The sequence below is a fragment of the Urocampus carinirostris genome, chromosome 18 (assembly GCF_059441175.1).
Source record: "Urocampus carinirostris isolate Australia breed hairy pipefish chromosome 18, RoL_Ucar_1.0, whole genome shotgun sequence".
NCBI lineage: Eukaryota > Metazoa > Chordata > Actinopteri > Syngnathiformes > Syngnathidae > Urocampus > Urocampus carinirostris.
The window spans coordinates 8365399-8386505 of NC_142366.1; the positions used below are offsets into that span (position 1 = coordinate 8365399).

The 21107-nt window shown below is 40.0% G+C and overlaps 1 protein-coding gene across 1 annotated transcript in view; it reads left to right on the forward strand.

Moving 5' to 3' along the window:
* LOC148348264 (cadherin-6-like) overlaps positions 1-21107 on the forward strand; it is a 67467-nt gene that overhangs the window by 23571 nt on the left and 22789 nt on the right. The window contains exons 2-3 of the mRNA XM_088321890.1: positions 10187-10533; positions 20446-20740. Of these exons, the coding sequence (XP_088178016.1) occupies positions 10306-10533; positions 20446-20740 (523 nt within the window). The 5' untranslated portion in view covers positions 10187-10305. The remainder of the gene's footprint in view (positions 1-10186; positions 10534-20445; positions 20741-21107) is intronic.

The following is a 21107-nucleotide window of genomic DNA, read 5'->3' on the forward strand; positions in this document are numbered from 1 at the left end:
AATTGTAAAAAGGAGAGAATATGAAAAAACAAAAAGAAAAATGGGAAAAGGGAAAGGAAAAGAAAAAAGCAAAGAAAACAAAGAAGAAAAAATGAAAAAAGGGTAAAGGAAAGAAAAATAATAAAAGATTAAAATGAAAAAAAGTTGGAAAAATGGTGAAAAGAAAAGAGAAAAAAAAACAAAGGAAAAAGAAAGAAAAGGAAGAGAGAAAAATATAACTAACAAAAACAATGCTTAAAACGGACAAAAATATCTTACAGTGGGACATTTTTAAAACCTTCCCAATGTTTCATTTTTTTCTGTGAAAATAATTAAAAATAAAACTGCAAAAGACAGGAAAGAAGAAAAAAGGTTTTGAGGGTAGCTTTGTCAGCAAGATGGCCGCCAATCATGTCAGCTCCCTCTCTGTGTCTCATGTCATATAAATGTAAATTTTTCAACCGCCAAGTATCTTTAAAAAAATGCATGTTTACATGATAGTTCATACGTTTTTGCTTATTATCAGCGATTTGTAGAACGTTGCGAGGAGTATGAAGGAACATCGGCCAGCCCAAAAATTTCTTAGCACGTCAAAAAAACAAGCGAGTCTCCTAGTTATTTCTATTGAGTAATGACTTTTGCTTGCTCTGGCCACTAAAGGGCACTGTTGAGTTAATACAGCGTGGTTAGTTTGTTCCAGTGTAAAACTCAACAGTTGAAATAAAGCAGTAATCACATAAATTGCCGAACAAGAAAATATACCCCCCTCCCCCATTGTTTGTGTATAAATGTGTTTAAAAAAAGACCCTTTGTCATCCGTGATTATACTATCTAGGGCAGGGGTCTCAAACTCACGCCTCGGGAGCCAATTGCGGGATTATAGTTTGAGGCGCCAGCCTTGATATTAAAGTTTAAAGGAACGTTGTGTATAATTAAGCCCCTCCTGGTGGGGAAAATAATAACTCTTTAAAATAACAAACACTGTTGAAAAAATGGGCAAAAATACTCGAACTATGAAATAAATGTCCATGTTTTAAAATATTCATTGTTAAAGAAATGTGCATTTATTTGACATAACATAAGCCTCACTTAAAAGGAGCTGACATCATGGTCACCCTTCTTGCTGCTACAGGTACCCCCAAAGCCGTCCTTTTTGCGTTCTCTTTTTTTACTTGTTTTTCCTGGCTTTTTGTAGTTGTCTTTTTTTCTCTTTTTCTTGCCTTTTTTTTCTTTCTTTCTATTTTTCATCTTACCGTTTCCCCCATCTCTTTTCTTTCTTTTTTTGCCTTTTTAAATTCCTTTTTTTCTTGTTTTTTTTCTTCTTTTTTTCTTTCTTTGCCAAACACTGGCCAAAAACGTTGTTGTTTGACCATTTTAAGTCTCTGTAGTCTTCTTTCCTTTAATCACTCGTTTTTTGGTTGCACAGCACAATAAAGCGACATCTAGTGGTCAAATAATACACACTTTCCCTTTGATAGAAATGCAGCCAACGCAAATTGTGGATTCATTTATTACTGATTGGTTTATTATCACATTTGTTATTGTTTTTAGATCCTAATTTATGTAGAATTTTGTGAAAAAAATATATATATATTTGAGAACAGTGGATTCTTTCTAAGTAGACGTTTTCTCGTGGAAAATCCATTTCGGCCCAAACTAACCCAGCCCCTAGTTTCAGCGGCCCTCAAGTGATTTGAGTTTAAGACCCCTGATGTAGGGTAATTCACTAATATAGGGCCAATGATAAATCATGATACTGAAAAAAAGCGACAAATTTGGAGTTGACATTCTTTTACTGATCCAGCACACGTCAGAACATAAAATCTGGACCCGGCTCCAGACTTAAATTTAGTTTGTCATCCCTGATTTAAAAATAAAATTAAATAAATGAAGTGAGCGAATGGTCATTGGTGACACAGAGGCAGCAGCGACAGTCTTTTACGTTTTCCGCGTTGACATTATGAAGAAATCCATAAAAGGGTCGTGGGGGTGAAAAGGGGTCGAATTAAATGCGAGCACCCTCCTCAGGGATCTTCTGGTATTTCGCAACCCGTCGAGACTCAACAGCTAATCGATAACTCCCCCGACTGACGTCTTCAATGAAGTCAATTCATCAAGTCGTCGTCTCCCTTTTGTTTCCCACTGCCCGAGTCTAGTTTGCCCAAAAACGACTTTTTCCGTCACCATTTTTGTCGTTTAATCGATGAATCGTATCAGGGGAAATTGTTTGGTTTATCCTAAAATGCGACTTGAATTAACATTTAGGAGAATTTACTTCCTCGTTTGAGGTTTATATTCTTCGAAGTCGAAGGTAATTGTTGGAGTTAGCTTGACGGCATTGATTGAATGAGGCATGTCCAAGGTCAGGCCTGGGGGCCAGAAACGGCCTGTGATCAAATTTATACTGGCCCACGGTCTTTCTCCTTATATTAGTAATATGAGGCTCACCAGTAATGTTGACCACAGTGTAAAACAAATTTGTACAGAAAAATAAAGAACTCATCATTTTGGGAGTAGCCATTTGGCCACCTTGCCCTTTGTTTTTCCAACATCCATCCATCCATCCATCCATCCATCCATCCATCCATCCATCCATCCATCCATCCATCCATCCATCCATCCATCCATCCATCCATACATACATACATACATACATCCATACATCCATACTGCCATACATCCATACATCCATCATCTGCATCGGTTATCCTTAGTAGGGTCTCGGGGGTTCTGGAGCCCATCCCAGTCATCTTGATGCAGTGGCCAGGGGATGCCCTGAACCGGTTGCCAGCCAGTCGCAGGGCACACAGAGACAGACAACTCACTCGCTCATTGACATGTAGGGACAATTTTGACCGGCCAATTAACCTGACATGCATTTTTTTGCAAACGTGGAAGGAAACCGGAGTACCCGGAAGAACATGCAAACTCCACATGGGGAGGTTAAGGTAGCTGAACTTGAACCCTGAACCTGTGCACCGTGGGGATGCGCACTAACCACCCAGCCGCCGTGCTACGTCATTTCCGATTTGGCAACTGTAAATAAAAAAGGAAAGTTGACTGTGAGGGCCAGCGCTTCCAGGTCAAGTGAAAATTAGAGTATTTTTTCACTGAAATCCAAAACAACTTAATCTGCATAATTTTTTCAAGTGAATGGCAGTTTTCATAGAATATCATATCAAGAGGCACAGCCAGTGCCAGACGAGGCATACTGACAACAAGCTAGCTGGAAATAAATGCTTTAAAAAGGTGAAGCAGTTGGAAGCTGTTTTAACGGCACAACAACGCTTTTTTACGAGACCTGCCATTCAGATGAAAATTCTTCAAAGGGAAGCCACGAGGTCACGACGCTGATCGCGAAGCACTGCAAACCATTCACGGAGGGGGAATTCATTAAAGACTGTAATGAAAATGGTCGGGAAAATGTGTCCTTTGAAGAAGCGGGAGTTTGTCAATATTTGCCTGGCTCATTACACTGTGGTACAGAGAATCGAAAACGTAGCAGTTGATATAACGAGACAACTCCAAGCAAAAGGAATCAGTTACCCAAAATAGCTGATTGTGGATTTTTAGTGAGACACAGTATAAAAATAAAATAAAAAAACATCAGCCAGTTATTTAAAAAATGGAAAAAAAATATTAGCAGAAAATACAGCAGTACATTAAAATGATTAGTGAGCAATTGGATTGTCAAAGATTTTATTTTTTCAGTTTCAATTGTTCTTCTTTTTCTTTCAATTTTCACTCCGTGCCGTCAGTGTGTGATTGTTTTGTTTCATTTTTTTACTACATCTGATCAGTGTCTCGACTGTTTCGTTTTAATTCTTCTCTACTTGACTTCATGTTATCAGCATGTTGTTTTGATTTATCTTTTTTTACCTTTCTGTCATTAGTGTCGATTGTGTCGTTTCAGTTTTCTTTTTTCTTGACTCCCGGTCATCGGTCTCTTGATTGTTTTGTTTCAATGTTTCCTTTTTTATTCTCAATTCCCTGTCAGTGTCTTTGTTTTACATCCTGCCATCAATGTCTCGACTGTTTTGTTTAAATTTTCCAGAATCACTGTCTTCAGATTTATTCTTTATTTATTTTTATTTGTATTTTTATGTGACTCCATGTGATCGGTATCGTTTTCGTATTGTTTTACTCTCTCTTATAAGTTGTCTCGTTTAAATTTTTTTTTCTTCCTGCGATCAGTGTCTTGACTGTTTCGTTTCACTTTTTTTGCTTCTGACTTTCTATCATGAATGTCTCGAATGACTTCCTGTCATCAGCGTCTTGATAGTTTCGTTTCCATGTTCTCTTTTTTATTCATGATTATCTGTCAGTGTCTTGTTTTGTTTTAATTATTTTTCACATCTGTCATCTGTTTCGTTTCTGTTCTTCTGACTATTTTTCCCCGACTTCCTGTCACTGATGTCTTGGTTGTTTCGTTTCAATTAAATTTTCCTTTGTTTTTCTTGCTGTCATCGCTGTCTCCTTTTTTTTAATTTTACCTATCCATTTCCCGACTTGCTCATCCATAGTTTCCTTTAATTTCAATTTTCCTTTTTTTTACTCCAATTCATTGGAGTCTTGTTTTATTTTTTTCTTCTTTTTTATCTGCTCTCTTTAGTTTTTTTTTCTAATTTCAAATTTTCCTTTTTCTTACTTTTTGCCATCAATGTGGACTGTTTCACTGTTCAATGACTGTTACATTTCAATTTCTATTTTTTCGACTTTCATTCACTAGTGTCTCAGTTGTTTTTTTCTTTTTTTTTTTCTTTTAACTTCCTACCACCAGTGTCTCAATGGTTTCTTTTCAATTTTTTCTTTTTCGACTTCCTGTCATCAGTCTCAATTTTTTCATTACACCAATCCATTTCCTGACCTGCTTATCCTCAATTTCATTCATTTCAATTTTGCTTTTCTTATCGCACCATGTTAATGGTCGCTCGTTTTGTTTTTATTTTTCTTCCTTTTTTTACTTGCTCTTTTAAATTTAGTTTATTGATTTAAATATTCTTGCTTCTTGCCACCAGTGTCTTCATTGTTTCATTTCAATTTATCTGTTCTCTGTTTTTGACTTCCTGTCATCAGTCTCTTGAATTTTTCTTTCTTTCCAATTGTTATCATCAGTGTCTCGAATGTCTCGTTTCAATGTCTCTTTTTTCACATTTTCGTCATCATTGTCTCGATATTTTTAGTTTCTTTATTTTTTTTCCTCGTCTTTAAATTCGACGTTAGCGGTGACTTTGTGATCAGCGTCCAAAATTGGATTTGTTGGAGGTAATTTGGGTTTCGGGGTTTGGCGTGCGTCCTTCTACTGGCGGTGTTACAGCACCTGCTCGTTTGCATCGGCGTGACCTCCATCTTGTCTCCTCTCCTTTTCTTTTCTTAAATTCCCTCAGCGAGTGCTGATCCCGGCAGAGGACACATGCAAAGCGAAGAGCTTTCGAGCCAACTTGAGCCGTCATGCAGATCAGCTTTGGCCTATGCAAGCAAAGCAGGAAAGGAAAGAAGGGGACTATAAAGTGCAAGGCAGGAAAAAAAAGCAGCTTCAATTTGCTTCATAAGGGGAAAGGAGGGCACTGACGGGGACAGTAATGGATGGAGCACTGCTGACGCTGCTTTGACAGGAGAGGACAGAACAGGACAGGACGTCCACAATGTCGTCTATGTCCTCCAAAGAGAAATTTTCAATCACAAACTCAACATTTGTGAAATAAATGAATAAATACTGTATTTATTCATGTATAACATGCATTTTACTTAAAAAAGGAAACAAAGTATGGGAGCTCTTTAGACACGAGGTTTTACCAAATTATCAAAAACGTTCTGCAATGGGATTTGAACATGGACCATGGCAATAAGAGCTCCGAAGTCAAACCACTGGACCACCAGTAATAAATATGACAAATTAAAAGGCATTGGATTTTCATTATCACACTATCCTTTGTCTGTATCGGAGACAAATGTTATTGTTAATGTGCATTTCACATATTACAATGACAGTACATCTGTCCCTTACATTGCTAAAAAAATAGAAGAATAAATTTTATTGTCATTGTTACAAATGAAGCACATGACAACATTAATATTTGTCTCTGGTACTGTGACTAGAAAGGGGGTTAATTATATACAAATCTACTGCCTTATCATATGTCATCTGGACGAGTCTCAATTGGTAGGTCAGGACCCAAAGGTGGGTCACAAACACAAACACAAAATTTTTAGTAGGTCGCAGGCCTTTGCCCTTGCAAAATAATGCATTTTAGTACTCGAAGATAACGCCTGATTGCAAAAAAAAACAGAAGAAAAACACAAAGGATCAATTACACTTTAGATAAAGATAAAGCTCAATATCTACTTCCTGTTCAGCCTTTCGGGGCTGTCCAATTGAGTTTGAGTGGGAAAATATCTTATTTCGTTGTAATTTTGTGCGTTTTATTTCCTCTTTCTCCCATAAAAATGTGTTCCAGAAAAGTTAGTGATAAGGGGAAGGAAAAGTGGAAGTGGCGATTGAGTTGAGAAAGGAAATTACATTATAACCGATTGAAAACCATTGGTAGTCCAGTGGTTAGAATCTAATGCTTTCACCACCATGACCCTGGTTCAATTCCTATTATAACTATTCGCAAAGTCTAGGCGGAGGAAAATTGTAACCAGATTTCTAATTATAAACACGTGGGGGTTACATACAGTAACATATGTATTTCCCCCCTGCCACATATTTTTCATTAAAAACAAGTAGTGTACAGTATTACCAAATTTATGCAATGATTAATCAGTTGAAAAATGTCACAGACCACATATTAGATGCAATGGAACCATACACGACTTGTATCAGTGAAAGTGCTAAATCATAACCACTAGTCCAGGTTTCAGCCAAAAACGAAAAAAGAAAAGGTCGAAAGACCAACTACAAAAAGAAAACCAAATTAAAATGTTTAAATCTGCTCAAAAGCCTTAATATGAGCCTTTCAGAAATCAAAATATAAAAGGGATACACATAAAATAAAAACTGCTCATTTATTATTTATTAAAAAATTGTTACTGCCCTGAAAAGCATTAAGAATGTTTGATTTGTGTGTGTCCTCAACCACAAACCAGAATAAAAAATATATCCATTTCCCTCCTTTGTCTTTTCCCGTTTACGAGGAATTTTTAAAAAAGCTCAAAGGTACTACTTGGACGGCGCTGAAGTGCCAATCTAGAGTCCCAAATCACTGACTCTCGCACTAGACCACCATGGATATAGATGACATACAAAAAGGCATTTCATTTTATCTCATTATCACACTACTTTTAGTCACATAGTCCTTCAGGGTCCAAAAATCTTTTGTGTTTGTTTCAACGACTGCAAGTGCCTACTTTTAATAAAGAAGTGACAATGACATCATCAGGCCCCGCCCCCTCAACCTCCTTGGCCTGTTTTTCTCGGTCCATTTCCTGCCTTCCCTTCGGATTCGTGCTTTGTCGTCCAGGTCGACTCGCTTCGTTCGTATCGTTCTTTTGTCTTCCATTTGTCTTCGTTTCCCAAAATGCATTGTGCTGCAGGGGTCAACACACTTGACACTGCCCCCTTTTCGACTGACTGCCTTCGTCCCAAACTGGGAAAATAAAAACGAAAAAATAAAAAGACCCAAAATATTCCTTTATCTTCCCAGTGTCTTCTTCATTTTTCAGAATGCAACACATTGTGAGAGTACATCCCCTATTTATTGATGCTCCTTAGTGGACTGCCTGATTACCTCCCTCCCAAACTGGGAAAATAAAAACCAGAAATAAAAAGAACAAAAATAGTCTGACAGCTTTATTTTTCTTCCTTTTGTCTTCGTTGTTTCCCAAAACGCACTGCGCCATCGGGGTCACCCCCTTGATCACTGCTCCCTGGTGGAATGGGGGATATCATTATTCCCAAACTGAGAAAATAAAAATAGAAAAAAAATAGGAAAAACTGCCTCATAACTTCTTTTGTCTTCCCAGCTTCTTCTTCATCTCCCAGAATGCACTTTGTCTCAAGGGGTGACTTACTCCCTCAGCCCTGGCCCCTAGTAGACTGGGGCAATGCATTCGTACCAAACTGGGAAAATAAAACAGAGAAATGATAAGAGCCAATATACTCTGATGACTTTCTTTATCTTCCTTGTGTCTTCTTCCTTTCCCAGAATGCAACACAGTGCGAGGGTACACCCGCTTCCTCCCCTCTTCACTGCTGTCCCCTAGTAGACTCGCTGAATGCTTTTGTCCCAAACTGGCAAAATAAAACGAGAAATAAAAAGACGCAATATATTCTAAGCCTTTTTGTTTCCTAAAATGCAAGGGTCAGCACCATTGACAACTGCCCCCTAGTGGACTGGCTGATTGCCCTTGTCCCAAACTGGGAAAATAAAAATGAGAAATATAAAGACCAAATATAATTTGACACCTTCTTATCTTCTTCGTTTCCCAGAATGCAAGGGCTACCACCCACGACTACCCCCCCTAGTGGATTGCGGGATTGCATGAGCAAAATAGTAAAATAAAAAAAATAAAAACACTTAATCTGATGATTTCCTTCACTTCTTGCATCCCACGGTGCACACCACTAACTCTTCACCCCCCATCCCCACTTCCTGTTAGTTTGCAGTCAGGCGCTATCTTCAAGTACTAAAATGAGCTTGACGTTACCGTGTTCGTACTTTTGCAGGAGATAACAGCTCGCTTACAAACTGATATGCACCCCTCTCCCCCCTAGATTGCACAACCGCCTCAGAAAGGCAGCCGCCACTCCATTATGCACCGATTCTCAGACTCAACGCAGATAAAACGGAAACGCACCCGTGTAGATCCAAGCATGCCTTTTGTAATCTGGTTATCGCCAGGGGGGCAGTACCTTAAACTGTCCGTCAAAAAACGAAAAAAAAAAACCTGTCAGATGCCTCAAGCCAGACTGCGTTTCCGGATTTCAATCCGGATCACCCAGCTTGATTTGCTGTTGTTCCAAAAGCTGACTAGGCCACGCCACATAAAGGCCTTCAGTTTTATGTCTCGATTGTTTTGTTTCATTGTTTCATTTTTTTACTTCTTGTCAATGTCAGGATCAGGGGTCTCAAACCATTTTCAAGCTGAGAGCAACTTTTATTCAACTAACTAGCCCAAAAGGCATCACATTTGATATGCATGTCAATGTCTTATGTAAATATTATGTTGTTACTATGTTATTACCAGGTTAATTATTCAAGGAAGGGATTGAATAGACTCAGTCAACCATTAAATAAAATATTTTACGAGAAAATCGCAATGACCTAGCTCTGGTAAGCTATTTTCAGAAAAGCTTCGCAGGCACCTCAGCTGTCCTCAGGGGGCACCACACTGGAGACCCCTGGTCTAGATTGTTTAATTTTTCTTTTTGACTACCTTTCATTAGTGTCTCAATAGTTTTGTTTCTTTTTTTTTTGGATCAACTTCCTGTTATATATGTCTCAATTGTTGTGTTTCATTTTTTATTTCCTTCATTGTTCTGTTTCAATTTTTTGACTACCGGTACCTGTATTTGGTGTCTATATTTTTGTTTTGTTTCAAGTTTCATTTTATTTTACTTCCTGTCACGTGTCTCGATTGTTTAATTTCAGCTTTCTTGACTACCTGTATTCATTCCCTCAATTGTTTTGGTTTCATCGTTCTTCTTTTTACTTTCTGTCATGTGTCTTGATTGTTTTAATACAATTTTTTACTTCCCATAATTGGTATCTAAAGGGTTACCTTTCAATTTTTTTTCTTTACTTGACTCCCTGTCATCAGTTTCTCGATTTTTTTTTTGTTTCAGCTTTTTGTTACTCCCTGACATATGTGTCTCAGATGTTTTGTTTCAGATTTTCTTTTGTTTTTACATTGTTTTATGTTTTTAAACAATAGTCTTTTTCGTCCTTGTCTTGATTGTTTTATTTATGTTTCAACTCTCTTGTCTCAATTTTCCCTTTCTTTTTATTTTCTGTCATTAGTTTTTGGATTGTTTGATTTGGATATTTTATTTTTCCTGACTCACGGGGCGGCACGACCGATGAGCGGTTAGTGCGTCCGCGGCACAGTTCTGAGGTCATGCGTTCAAATCTAGCTACCGGTCTTCCTGTGTGGAGTTTGCATGCTCTCCCCATGCTTGTGTGGGTTTCCTCCGGGCACTTGTTTTTCCTGTCATCAGTGTCTCGATTGTATCATTTCACTTTTTCTTTTCATTTCCTGTTCGCAGGTGCGCACAAAGGCTGAGCTCCTGATTTCCATCTAGAATGACCTCCAAACTTTGACTCGACAAACTCCGCAGTCAAAACAGGGAGGGAGGAGGGGCGTGGCCAGGTGGAGGCAGTTGCCATGGAGACCCTGCATGTGTTGATGGTGTTGTGGGCCGTTGTCCAGATGGAAGCGTTGACAGCCACGGGACGGAGATCGGCCGTGGGGGCGGGACGCAAGCCGTGGGCAGGGCTCAGCGGCCCCTCGGCTCTCGGTGGCCCGCTCCGGCGCTCCAAACGGGGCTGGATGTGGAACCAGTTCTTTCTGCTGGAGGAGTACACCGGCAACGACATGCAGTATGTCGGAAAGGTAATGCTCACTTTTTCATTGACCCTTTAGCGCCCTCTAAATATGCTTCGTGTAGCACTTCCTGTTTGGTCACCTGACTTATTGAGAAATTTTCTGCAAATATCAGAACATCGCTGAGTTTTGTCGGCAAACGGGCGGTGCCGAGGTCAGGCCAGCAGAATAAAAGTGCCTTTGTGCCCTGGGCTACTTTGAATTCTGGGATAGTCTGGGCCACGTGCAAATTTCAACATGTTTTTGATGAGAAGCACTTAGGGGAAAAAGCGAGAAATATACTTAAGATTAGCATAAATACATACTGTATTTAACAGAACAACATATTTTTTCAATTTAATGAGTTTCTTGAAAAAAAAAAATAAGGAACATACATTTAAATTGTGCCTTTTTCTGCAACACACCAAACCATGTCTTATGACAAAACACTAGTCTAATGCAGTCTAATCATTTTACTGAAAAACTGAGTTCAAAAACAGACAACAACCAAAACAAACAAGCTTTGTCATTGGCTGTAGCCACGTGGTCGGCAAACCTTTCTGTACCACGGACCAATATTTGTCTGGACAATATTAATAATAGTAACAAAAATCCTAAATCCACTGTGCTCTCACAAGACCACTACGGATCTGGATGAAATGGGAAAAGGCGTTTAATTTTATCTCATCATAATGGTGCCACTTTTAACAACGTTGTAATGAAGCATTATGGGAATGAGTTCAGCCAGGGTCTTTATCCAGGTTTGATTCAACGTTGATCAAATGTGGGCAGCGGTAGTTTTCGGATGATCAACCTCTGCTCACATACTGTGTTTAATCCCTCTAAAACCTCACAGATTTTTAAGTATATGTGTGTATGTGTATGTGATCTTTAGGCTCCCAAACCTCTGAAGCGATTTTTGTGAAAATTGACAGAGTTCTACTTAAGCCTTTTGCAAGTGTCTTTAGCTAGGTTTGGTGTCAAGGCACCCACAATAAATACCAACAAAATCCATAAACATGAGATTTTGTGTACAAGAGCCTCTGGAGTGGCATGGTGCTCTCTTGTTGCTCCCTGGTGCTTTTTTATCATACCATAGCCCTGACAACCTCTACCAAGTAGAATGCCTGGCAACACCAGTCCATAATGCTTGTATGATATAAGTAACTTTTTTCTCTCTGTGTGGCCCGGTTTCAATTGAACCATGGGCCAATATCTGTCCACGGCCTGGTTGTTACCAACCACTGCTGTAGCCAAGCGAGTGGTTTGAGGGTGTGCAAGGTAAGCATGCACAAGGGGTCGTTTTGGGTAAGGAGTAAGATCATAGGCCTAAGCCTCAACCGGGCTAGAATCCAGCTCAGAATTCTGGTCAGGTCGTGCCTAAAACTTCAATCACTTGTTAGGGGTTCTGGCCAGGCTTCTCTCTCACTGCCTTTTTAAAATTATTTTATCCACTTGTTATTTGTTCTAATTTTCTTTGTCTTTGTGGAGGATTCGCGCAACACAGCGTGCAGGCTTTTTGGCGGAACTGTCAAACACAGAGAAGCGGTGAGCGGAGTGGGACAAAATACCCCTTCCTTTCTCCTTCCTAATCCTCACAAATATAATGTGAAAATTCTGGTTTGCTTTGGGCTCGGTCCCTCAACTCAAGTTTATCTGTTGGCCTTTAATACCCACTGGCCGCACCGGGCTGGATTTTTTAAGCCCGATCTTACCTCTATTCGGGGGCAGGGGTGGACTCGTCTGACCATGTCAGCCGTGGAAGTGCACGGCCGCCCGCAGCCAATCATTAGCAAGCGAGCAGCACGGCGGCATGGCAGGACCTAGCGGGCCTCTAGCCTTGCTGTCACCGGGGGGTATTGGGAGATATACGCCATGTTTGTTTCTTTCATTACGGAGTAGCACACCCAAAACACACACGCACTTGATGGCCTGTGGTGGAGTGCCAGTGTTTATGCTGCGCTATCATATCTCATCAAGTATTTACAGCCCCCGACAGACACCCCCCCGTCTCAATTCCCCTCACTCTTCTCTGCCAAGCGAGTCAGATGATGATGCTAACGCTAACAAATCATTTTCGAGCCGTGCCGGTGGACAGATGTTGCCAAAAGATTGCAACTTACTTAATATGTAACGCCTGCCAGGTGTTGGACCATAAAATGCAAATAAAATAAAAAAAATAAATAAAAATAAAATAAAATAAAATGCTAAGCTAGCCTGTAAAATTGCTACATCACACCACAAAAATACAAATCAATGAGCAGATCATCAGAATATAAGTGTAGCAACTCATTTTTATAATGTTTTATTGGCCAGCTAGTTGTTCCTGCCCCTAACATTTTGAATAGCACCTAAAAACGTAACACTCACCAGGTGTTCGGCAAAATCATGAGCATGAATTGCCATCCAGTGGCAAAAAAATATCAGCATTCAAAAAAAGCCAAAGTAACCTCATCTCATCTCATTAGCAGTACCGCTTATCCTCATTAGGGTCGCGGGGGCCCATCCCAGCCATCTCCGGGCAGTGGGCAGTGGACACCCTGAACTGGTTGCCAGCCAATCGCAGGGCACACAGGGACAGACAACTCATTCGCTCATTCACACCTAGGGACAATTTGGAAATGCATGTTTTTGGAACGTGGGAGGAAACCGGAGTGCCACGCAAGCACAGGGAGAACATACAAACTCCGCACAGGAAGTCTGGAGCTGGATTTGAACCCACGACAGGTTCCCATGACAAGAACTGTGCCGCACAAGCGCTAACCACTGCGCTACCGTGCTACCCGCCAGAGTAACCTAATCGACAAATTGCTGAGTTAATTCACAATGTATGCCGTCCTCTTGTATATTCAAACTGACTTTAACATGAAATAAAATGCTAAGCTAGCCTGTAAAAGTGCTACATCACACCACAAAATTGCAAATCAATGAGCAGATCATCAGAATATAAGCTTAGAAACTCATTTTATGAAATGTGTCATTGGCAAGATAGTCATTCCTGCCCCAAAAATTGTAAAAAGGCACCTTAAAACAGAATACTTGCCAGCTGTGGCAAAATCATGAGCAGAAAATGCCTTCCAGGGCCAAAAAAACAGCAACAGTCAGTTTCTAACAAGTTGCTGAATTCATTCATTCGTTATGTTCATCGTCCTCTCGCCTACTCCATGAAACTGACTTTACAAAAGTAAAACTAAAAACATGCTAAGCTAGCCGGTTAATTTGCTATACTGAGCCACCAAATTGCAAAGCAGTGAGTTGATCAGCAGTATATGAGCCTAGCAACCAATTTCAAACCGAAGTACTGGTCAGCTGTTTCATGAGATGCCAAAAGACATTTTGGATTGCACTTGAAAATGGGGGGCAGCACGGCGGCGCTTGTGCGGCACAGTTCATGTCATGGGAACCTGTCGTGGGTTCAAATCCAGCTCCAGACTTTCTGTGCGGAGTTTGTATGTTCTCCCCGTGCTTGCGTGGGTTTCCTCCGGGCACTCCGGTTTCCTCCCACATTCCAAAGACATGCATTTCAGGTGAATTGGCTGGTCCAAATTGTCCCTAGGTGTGAATGAGCGAATGAGTTGTCTGTCCCTGTGTGCCCTGCGATTGGCTGGCAACCAGTTCAGGGTGTCCCCTGCCCACTGCCCGATGATTGCTGGGATGGGCTCCAGCCCCCCGCAACCCTACTGAGGATAAGCGGTACGGCTAATGAGATGAGATGAGACTTGAAAATGGACAAGAATCATGCGCAGCAAACGCCATCCAGTGGCAAAAAAATAACAGCCCTCAAATCAAGGCAAAATCAGCTAGCAAATTGCTAAATGTTCACCTGTCCTCTTTTATGTTCAGTAAAACTAACTTCAAAATAAACAAATGCTAAGCTAGCCAGTAAAATTGCTCCATAGAACCATCAAATTGCAAATCAGTGATCAGATCATAGGAATATGAGCTTAGCAACTCATTTTCAAACTGTCCGGAAAAATTGGATTCAAAAAAAGAACACTTGCCATGTGTTCAAAAAATCATGGGTAGCAAATGTCATCCATTGGCAAAGGATAACATCCAAAGCCAGCAAAGGAAACGCTAAATTCACTCATAATGTTCATCATCATCGAGTCGATTCCATGGAACTGACTTAAAATAATGGAATACATTAAAAAATACTAATATAGCCAATAAATTTGCTTCTCAAACCATAAAATAGCATATCAGTGAGCGACTCATTTTCAAACTGAGTTGTTGGCCAGATGGTCCATTTGTTACCCCTAAAAAATCTTCAATTTACCTGAAAATTGAATGTTTGCCAGGTTTATGAAAATAAAATACATGAGCAGCAAATGTCACCCAGTGGCAAAAAATAACATCACTCAAATCAAGTCAAAATCAGCAAATTTTTGATGAATTCCTAACCGTCTATACAATGATACTTGACCTGAAAAAAGCTAAGCTAGCCTGTATAATTGCTACATGGATCCACCAAATTGCGACTCAGTAGAATGTGAGCTAAGCATGACTCAGCGGCTGTTGCTCACGCATCTTGTCACGCCCAAAGTCGGCTAGCGTGTGCATGTTTGTGCATTGCAGGGTGCCGAAGCACCAGCTGCTCATCTTGGCACCAACCTTACAATATGCGGCAGGCTTTTATTTAAAAGCGACACTGCGGTACATATATTTCCTCCTACTAACCTTTAGTTTACTAATATTTGTATTAAAAAATAAAACAAATAAATAGAAATAGAACTGTTTTTTTTTTAAACTAAATTTAAGCTTCAAAAGCAGCCTCCCGTATGTTTTCATTCCACCTTAGCGCGCTTTGCCGGCCATCTGGTGGCCCCCAAGCGGCCCCGGCCTCCTACCAGTCACATAGCTTCACAGATTGAGGTTTTATGTTGCTTCTGTGAAAAAAAATGTATTTTTATGGAAAAAAAAATCTAAAATCGTCAAAATCAAGCGGAATCGGACCTTGAAGCTGAGAGACGAACCTGGTTGGCTTAGCATGAGCTGGTGAAAATGTTATTTAAAACAAGTGCAAAGGAAACAAAATCAGATGTTAATTTCGAGAGGAACCTGGTGAGCATAGCTTAGCATAAACAGGTGAAAGATTTTATTTCAAATAAAGTGAAAAGTAGACAAAACCAGATGTTAAAGTAGAAATAAACCTAGTTAGCTTAGCTTAGCATGAGCTGGTGGAAAATGGTATTCCAAAAAAGTGCAAAGGAAACAAAATACGATGTTGGATTGGAGAGAAACCTGGTTAGCTTAGCTTAGCACAAGCTGGTGAAAAATGAGATTTTAAAAGTGAAAAGGATACAAAATCGAATGTTAAATTAGAAAGAAACCTGGTTAGCTTAGCTTAGCATGAACTGGTGGAAAATGTTATTCAAAACAAATGGATGATTGAGTTCACTTAAGATTCATCATTAGCATTATATTTATGTGATTTTTATAATTTTTTCAATTTGTGTAAGAAAGTCCAAAAGGTTACATTCCAATACAGCAAATCTGATGTTGATTAATCGTACAATGTGCCTTCCTAGTAGCATGTACCGCTAGCTCCCTAGTAGCATGTTCCACTAGCTGTGTTGCTCAAGTGGTTAACACTCATCAAACTGTGCCTTCAATATTGTATTTTAAATTGGCATCAATCATCTCTTTCCTATTGATTTTTTTTACTTTAAACCGATTTTATCTTTTGATATCTCCCAACGCCAAATGTTTTCCCGCCCTTTTTTGGGGGGGTTAGCACTCAGCTAAACAAACAACGTTTCTTTTTGTTTTCAGATTTTACTTTTTAAATAGTTATCAAGTGTTTTGGGAGTATTTATTAAAAAAGAGTACAATTGAAGTTAACACATCTGACGGGTTCTATGTTGTGCCTCAGTAGTAGTAGTATGTAGCGCTAGCTAATGTTACTCAAGTGGCTAACACTCATCAAGCTGTGAAGCTAATATTGTTCTTTCCATTGGACTGAATTTATCTTTTGAAATCTATCACTAACTGCCAAATGTTTTCCTGCCTTTATTTTAGTTAGTGCTTAGCTAAAAAAATATGTTTCCTTTTTGCTTCTAAATTTTTTTACATATTTAAGTTTTCTTTTTCTAAAATTTTTAAAAAATTACTGTACGTTTTATTTTCCAAGTGAGCTTAGCAAAACAACTTTGTACTGAAAAACAAATCTGAAACTTCACAAAGGTAAAGTAAGGGATTTTAAAGTAGATGGTACAATTTTATTATATCATGACAATATGACACCAAAATGTATTTACAATGAAACGAATTTTGCATTAGCATTATATGGATGCGACTTTGTTTTTTCAACTTGTAGTTTCGTTAGGTTCAGTCAAGAATTTAAAAAAGCTCCCATTCCAATATGATAAAACGGACGTCGATGAATCCTATGATGTACCTCACTAGCAGCATGTAGCGCTAGATGTACCGCTCATGTAGCTAACTCTCAGTTAGCCGACCTCTTAAATTGTATTTTTAATGGGCGTCACTTTTTAATTTCTTTTGGAGTTTTTTTTTTTTACCCTAAACAAAATAACTTTATCTTTTCGATAAATCGCTATTCTTATGGCTAGCTAGTATGAAAGAAGAAACTTAAACTTGACAAAGGTAAAATAAATGTCTTTAAAGTAAAAATATTTATGTTTACATCATGATAAATACCATACTCACAAAGTGACGAAAATGGTTTAGCATTAGAATATGGATGAGATTTCTTATCAGTTTGTAACTTCATTGAGGATATAATTAATGCTGAAAAGATAAAATTCCATGGTACTAAAACTGACATTGATCCTACGTGTGCCTTACTAGTAGCATGCAGTACTAAATGTGTTACTCAAGTGGCTAACGCTCATCAAGCTCTGCTATTTATATTGTATTTTCAATCAACAGAAATTTTTAAATTCCTTTGGATTAGTTTTTTTTAACTTTTTTACTTTGAACAAACTGAATTTTTTTAGTTAGCGCTCAGCTAAACAAACAAAATGGTTCCGTTATGCTTCCATTTCTTCTTACAGTCTAATTTTTGTTTCCCCCAAAATCTCAAAAATAGTTACCAAGAGTTTTAGTTTACAATTGAGCTTCGCAAAACAAGTTTGGACAGGACAAAATTTAGCTTGTCGCTAGCTAGTAGGAAAGAACAAACCTAAACTTGACAAAGGTAAACCTGACTTTGATTGATCCAATGTGTGCCTTACTAGTAGCATGTAGCGCTAGCTGTTTTACTCAAGTGGCTAATGCTCATCAAGCTGTGCAGCCTGCATCGTATTTTCAATCGGCATCGATCAGGTGCAAGCGACTGCGACCTTGTGAACATGGTCGCATTGATTTTTAGGGCTCTTTGGCGGGGCCCCTGGCGGGCCCGGTCGGGCATCCTGGGGATCGATGGGGCTAGCTAGCTTGGAATTGAAAACACTGGATCAAGTTTCTGACAATTGTAGATCGTTTTTGAAATTGTGGATCGGAAAATATTTGCCAATAAGCGTTTTTTTTTTTGGCAGCTGCATTCGAACTTGGGCCGCCAGGATGGCAGCGTTTCGCTACGCGCTAACGGGCGATGGCACGCTGTTCAAGATCAAGGAAAATTATAGCTAGTTTTTGATGTGCAACAGGGAAAGATCTTACAATAAGCGCCCAGTTCTTTGGCAGGTGCACTCAGACTTGATGGCAGCGTGCGATACATGCTAACAGGCGACGGCCCCGCTGTTCAAAATTGAATGGAATTTAGCTAGATTTTCGGTGCATAATGGGAAACGATTTCTATTTAAGGGTCCTGTTTTTGCCAGATGCACTTGGACTCGGACCACAAGAATGGTAACAGGTGTTCGCTATGTTCTAAAGGGCAATTTCCTCTGCACGGTGTTCAAAATTGATGAGAATCATAGCTGGTATTTTGATGTACAATGGGAAAACAGTCCACTACAAGCCTCCTGTTTTTTAGCAGCTACATTCGGAGTCGGACCGCGAGGAGGAAAGGGTTCACTACGTGTTAACTTGTAACAGCATCGACACGTTGTTCAAAATCTAAGAATTGTAGCTAGTTTTTTTATGTGTAATGTAAAAATATTGCACAATAAGCATCCTGTTTTAGGGCAGCTGCACTCGGACTCAGACTGCGAAGATTGGAGTGCCACTACCTGCTAACAGGCAACGACACTGGCACGCTGTTCAAAAAAATCAATGAGAATTGTAGCTCGTTTTTTGATGTGTAACGGGAAAAGATTTCACAATAAGGATTGTGTTTTTCACAGTCGCACTTGGACTTAGAACGCAATGACAGCAGCGTGCGCTAGGTGCTAACGTGCTAACGGGCGCTGGCACGCTGTCCGAAAGCAACAAGAATTGCAGCGGTTTTTTCGATGTTTTACGGGAAACGATGACGCAATAACCTCCTGTTTTTTCGCAGCTGCACTCGGACCAGGACCGTGAAGACGGCACCACGCGCTTCGTGTTAACGAGCAACGATATCGGCACCTTGTTCTAAAAATAGATGAGAATTGTAGCTCGTTTTTGATGTGTAACGGGACAAGATTTCACAATTAGGATCGGGTTTTTACAGTTCCACTTGGACTCAGAATGCAATGATAGCAGCCTGTGTTAAGTGCTAACGTGCTAACAGGAACTGGCACACTGTTCAAAATTAACAAGAATTGCAGCTGTTTTTTTGATGTGTAACGGGAAACGATGTCGCAATAATCTCCTTTTTTTGGCAGCTGCACTTAGACCTGGACCGCAAAGACAGCAGCATGCACTGTGTGTCAACGGGAAACTATACCGGCACGTTGTTCAAAAAAACCCAATGAGAATTGTAGCTCATTTTTTGATGTGTAATGAGGAAAGAGTTTACAATAAGCATTGTGTTTTTCACAGTTGCACTTGGACTCAGAATGCAATGACAGCAGCGTGCCTTAGATGCTAACGTGCTAACGGGCTAACGGGCGCTGGCACGCTGTTCAAAATCAACAAGAATTGCAGCTGTTTTTGGATGTGTACCGGGAAACAATGCCGCCATAGCCTCCTGCTTTTTGGCAGCTGCACTGGGCCCCGTACCACGAGGACGGCATCATGCACTACGTGTTAACAGGCAACGATACCGGCACGTTGTTCAAAAAAATCAATGAGTATTGTAGCTCGTTTTTTTATGTGTAACGGGAGAAGATTTCACAATAAGGATTGTGTTTTTCACAGTTGCACTTGGACTCAGAACGCAATGACAGCAGCGTGCGCTAGGTGCTAACGTGCTAACGGGCGCTGGCACGCTGTTCGAAATCAACAAGAATTGCAGCGGGTTTTTCGATGTGTTACGAGAACTGATGACGCAATAACCTCCTGTTTTTTCGCAGCTGCACTCAGACCAGGACCGTGAAGACGGCACCACGTGCTTCGTGTTAACGGGCAACGATATCGGCACGTTGTTCTAAAATATATGAGAATTGTAACTCGGTTTTGATGTGTAACGGGAAAAGATTTCACAATGAGCATTGTGTTTTTCACAGTTCCACTTGGACTCAGAATGCAATGACAGCAGCATGCGTTAGGTGCTAACGTGCTAACGGATACTGGCACGCTGTTCAAAATTAACAAGAAACGGGAAAAGATGTCACAATAACCTCCTTTTTTTTGGCAGCTGCAATCAGACCCAGACCGCAAAGACAGCAGCATGCACTACGTGTTAACGAGAAACTATACCGGCACGTTGTTCAAAAAAACCAATGAGAATTGAAGCTCATTTTTTGATGAGTAATGAGAAAAGATTTTACAATAAAAATTATGTTTTTCACAGTTGTACTTGGACTCAGAATGCAATGACAGCAGCGTGCGCTAGGTGCTAACGTGCTAATGGGCGCTGGCACGCTGTTCAAAATCAACAAGAATTGCAGCTGTTTTTTTTTTAATGTGTAACGGGAAACGATGTCGCAATAAGCCTCCGTTTTTTGGCAGCTGCACTCAGACGCGGACCGCGAAGACGGCAGCGTGCGCTATGTGCTCACGGGCGACGGCGCCGGCACGCTGTTCAGAATTGACGAGAAATCAGGCGACATCCACGCCACCAAGCGACTGGACCGCGAGGAGAAGGCCTTCTACATGTTGCACGCAAAGGCTGTAGACCGCTTCACCAACCGGGCCCTGGAAGGCGAGTCCGACTTCATCATCAAGATCCACGACATCAACGACAACGAGCCCAAATTCACGCGGGATCCATACCGGGCATCTGTGCCCGAAATGGCCGACGTGGGTGAGTGCTGTTTGTTTTTCTTTGTTTTTTTCCCCTCCTTCTTTTTCTGTATTTTCCTGTGTCTTTCCTTATTTCCTTCCTTCCTTCCTTTCTTTCTTTTTTCCTTCTTCTATCTTTTGTTTTTTCCTTTCCTTTCTTTCTTTTCTGATGTTTTTCTTTCTGTATTCCATTTATTCCGTTTTTCAGTTTTTCCTTTATTTTTCTTTCCTCTTTTTCTTTCTGCTTTTCCCATTTATTTTGTCTTTTTCCTACTGTCTTTTTTGTGTTTTTCCACATTTGTTCTTATTTTTCCTTTCTTTCTTTCTTCTCTTTTTGTTTTGTTTTCTCTTTTCTTCCTTGTGTTTTATACACTCTGAATATCTGTGGT